The 956-nt window shown below is 31.0% G+C and overlaps 1 protein-coding gene across 1 annotated transcript in view; it reads left to right on the forward strand.

Moving 5' to 3' along the window:
* Positions 1-218: 218 nt before the first annotated feature.
* Positions 219-956, forward strand: part of LOC106877329 (cilia- and flagella-associated protein 43-like) — a gene marked incomplete at its 5' end in the record, with an annotated part of 5,356 nt that continues 4,618 nt past the window's right edge. The window contains one exon of the mRNA XM_014926205.2: positions 219-299. Within this exon, the coding sequence (XP_014781691.1) occupies positions 219-299 (81 nt within the window). The remainder of the gene's footprint in view (positions 300-956) is intronic.

The following is a 956-nucleotide window of genomic DNA, read 5'->3' on the forward strand; positions in this document are numbered from 1 at the left end:
AAAGATCACTTGTACCACCATTTCTCAACAGTTCTTATATTTCTTCAAAGAGAGAGTGAGAGATTTTGTCTTTATACACTCACAATGTTTGTGAATTTGTGTGTTTGCGTATTCACTATTGTAAATTCATAATTGTTTTTTCTATACATTATTTACAAATTTCAGATTGCAAACTCACCTATTTTTTTCTTATCTATTTTTCTCTTTCCTCTGAACAGTATTTGGAAGAAGAGAATTATAATACTTACAACGCTCTACAAACTGACCGACTGGAAAAATTACTTGTTGGAGTTCAGAATGTATGTATAGATAAAATCTTTTCTATAATAATATTTAAGTTTGTGAATTTGTAGGGTTATTAAGGGCATTAGGTAGAATACTTTGCAGTATTCATTCTGGCTCACTGTACCCCGAGTTCAAATCCCACCAACATCAATTTTGTCTTTTATTTTTCATCCTCAATATCATCATTGTCATTGTCATCATCATCATCATCATCATTTTAACATCCAATTTTCCATGTTTGTATGGGACAGAGGGAATTTGTTGAGGTAAATTTTCTATGACCAGATGCTCTTCCTGTTGCCAATCAATGTTTTCCTGCTGTCATTGGTCTGTTTTGACATTCTAGTATGATATAGATATTTATAGAAATATCATAATTAAGCAGTATTGTGGCCATATCCCTCATTAAATATTCCTTCAGACCAGCTACTGCTTACCTGCCAAGCCTTCACTAAAGTAAAAAAGAGAGAGACAGAAAAAAAGAAAATGTCCCATGTATTTGAAAACTGTGGAAATATTAAAAAGAAACATTTCATTTAATTTTTCCACAATTTAATTGTTTTCAATGCTTTACTCTAAGTTGAAAAAGTTACAAAGACTGAAACTAGTGCTAAAATGTTCTTCATGATAACATTATTTTAGCATTTCCTACCTTGTCCTATTTTCCTTAT

This window comes from Octopus bimaculoides, unplaced genomic scaffold (assembly GCF_001194135.2).
Source record: "Octopus bimaculoides isolate UCB-OBI-ISO-001 unplaced genomic scaffold, ASM119413v2 Scaffold_66957, whole genome shotgun sequence".
NCBI classification, from domain to species: domain Eukaryota; kingdom Metazoa; phylum Mollusca; class Cephalopoda; order Octopoda; family Octopodidae; genus Octopus; species Octopus bimaculoides.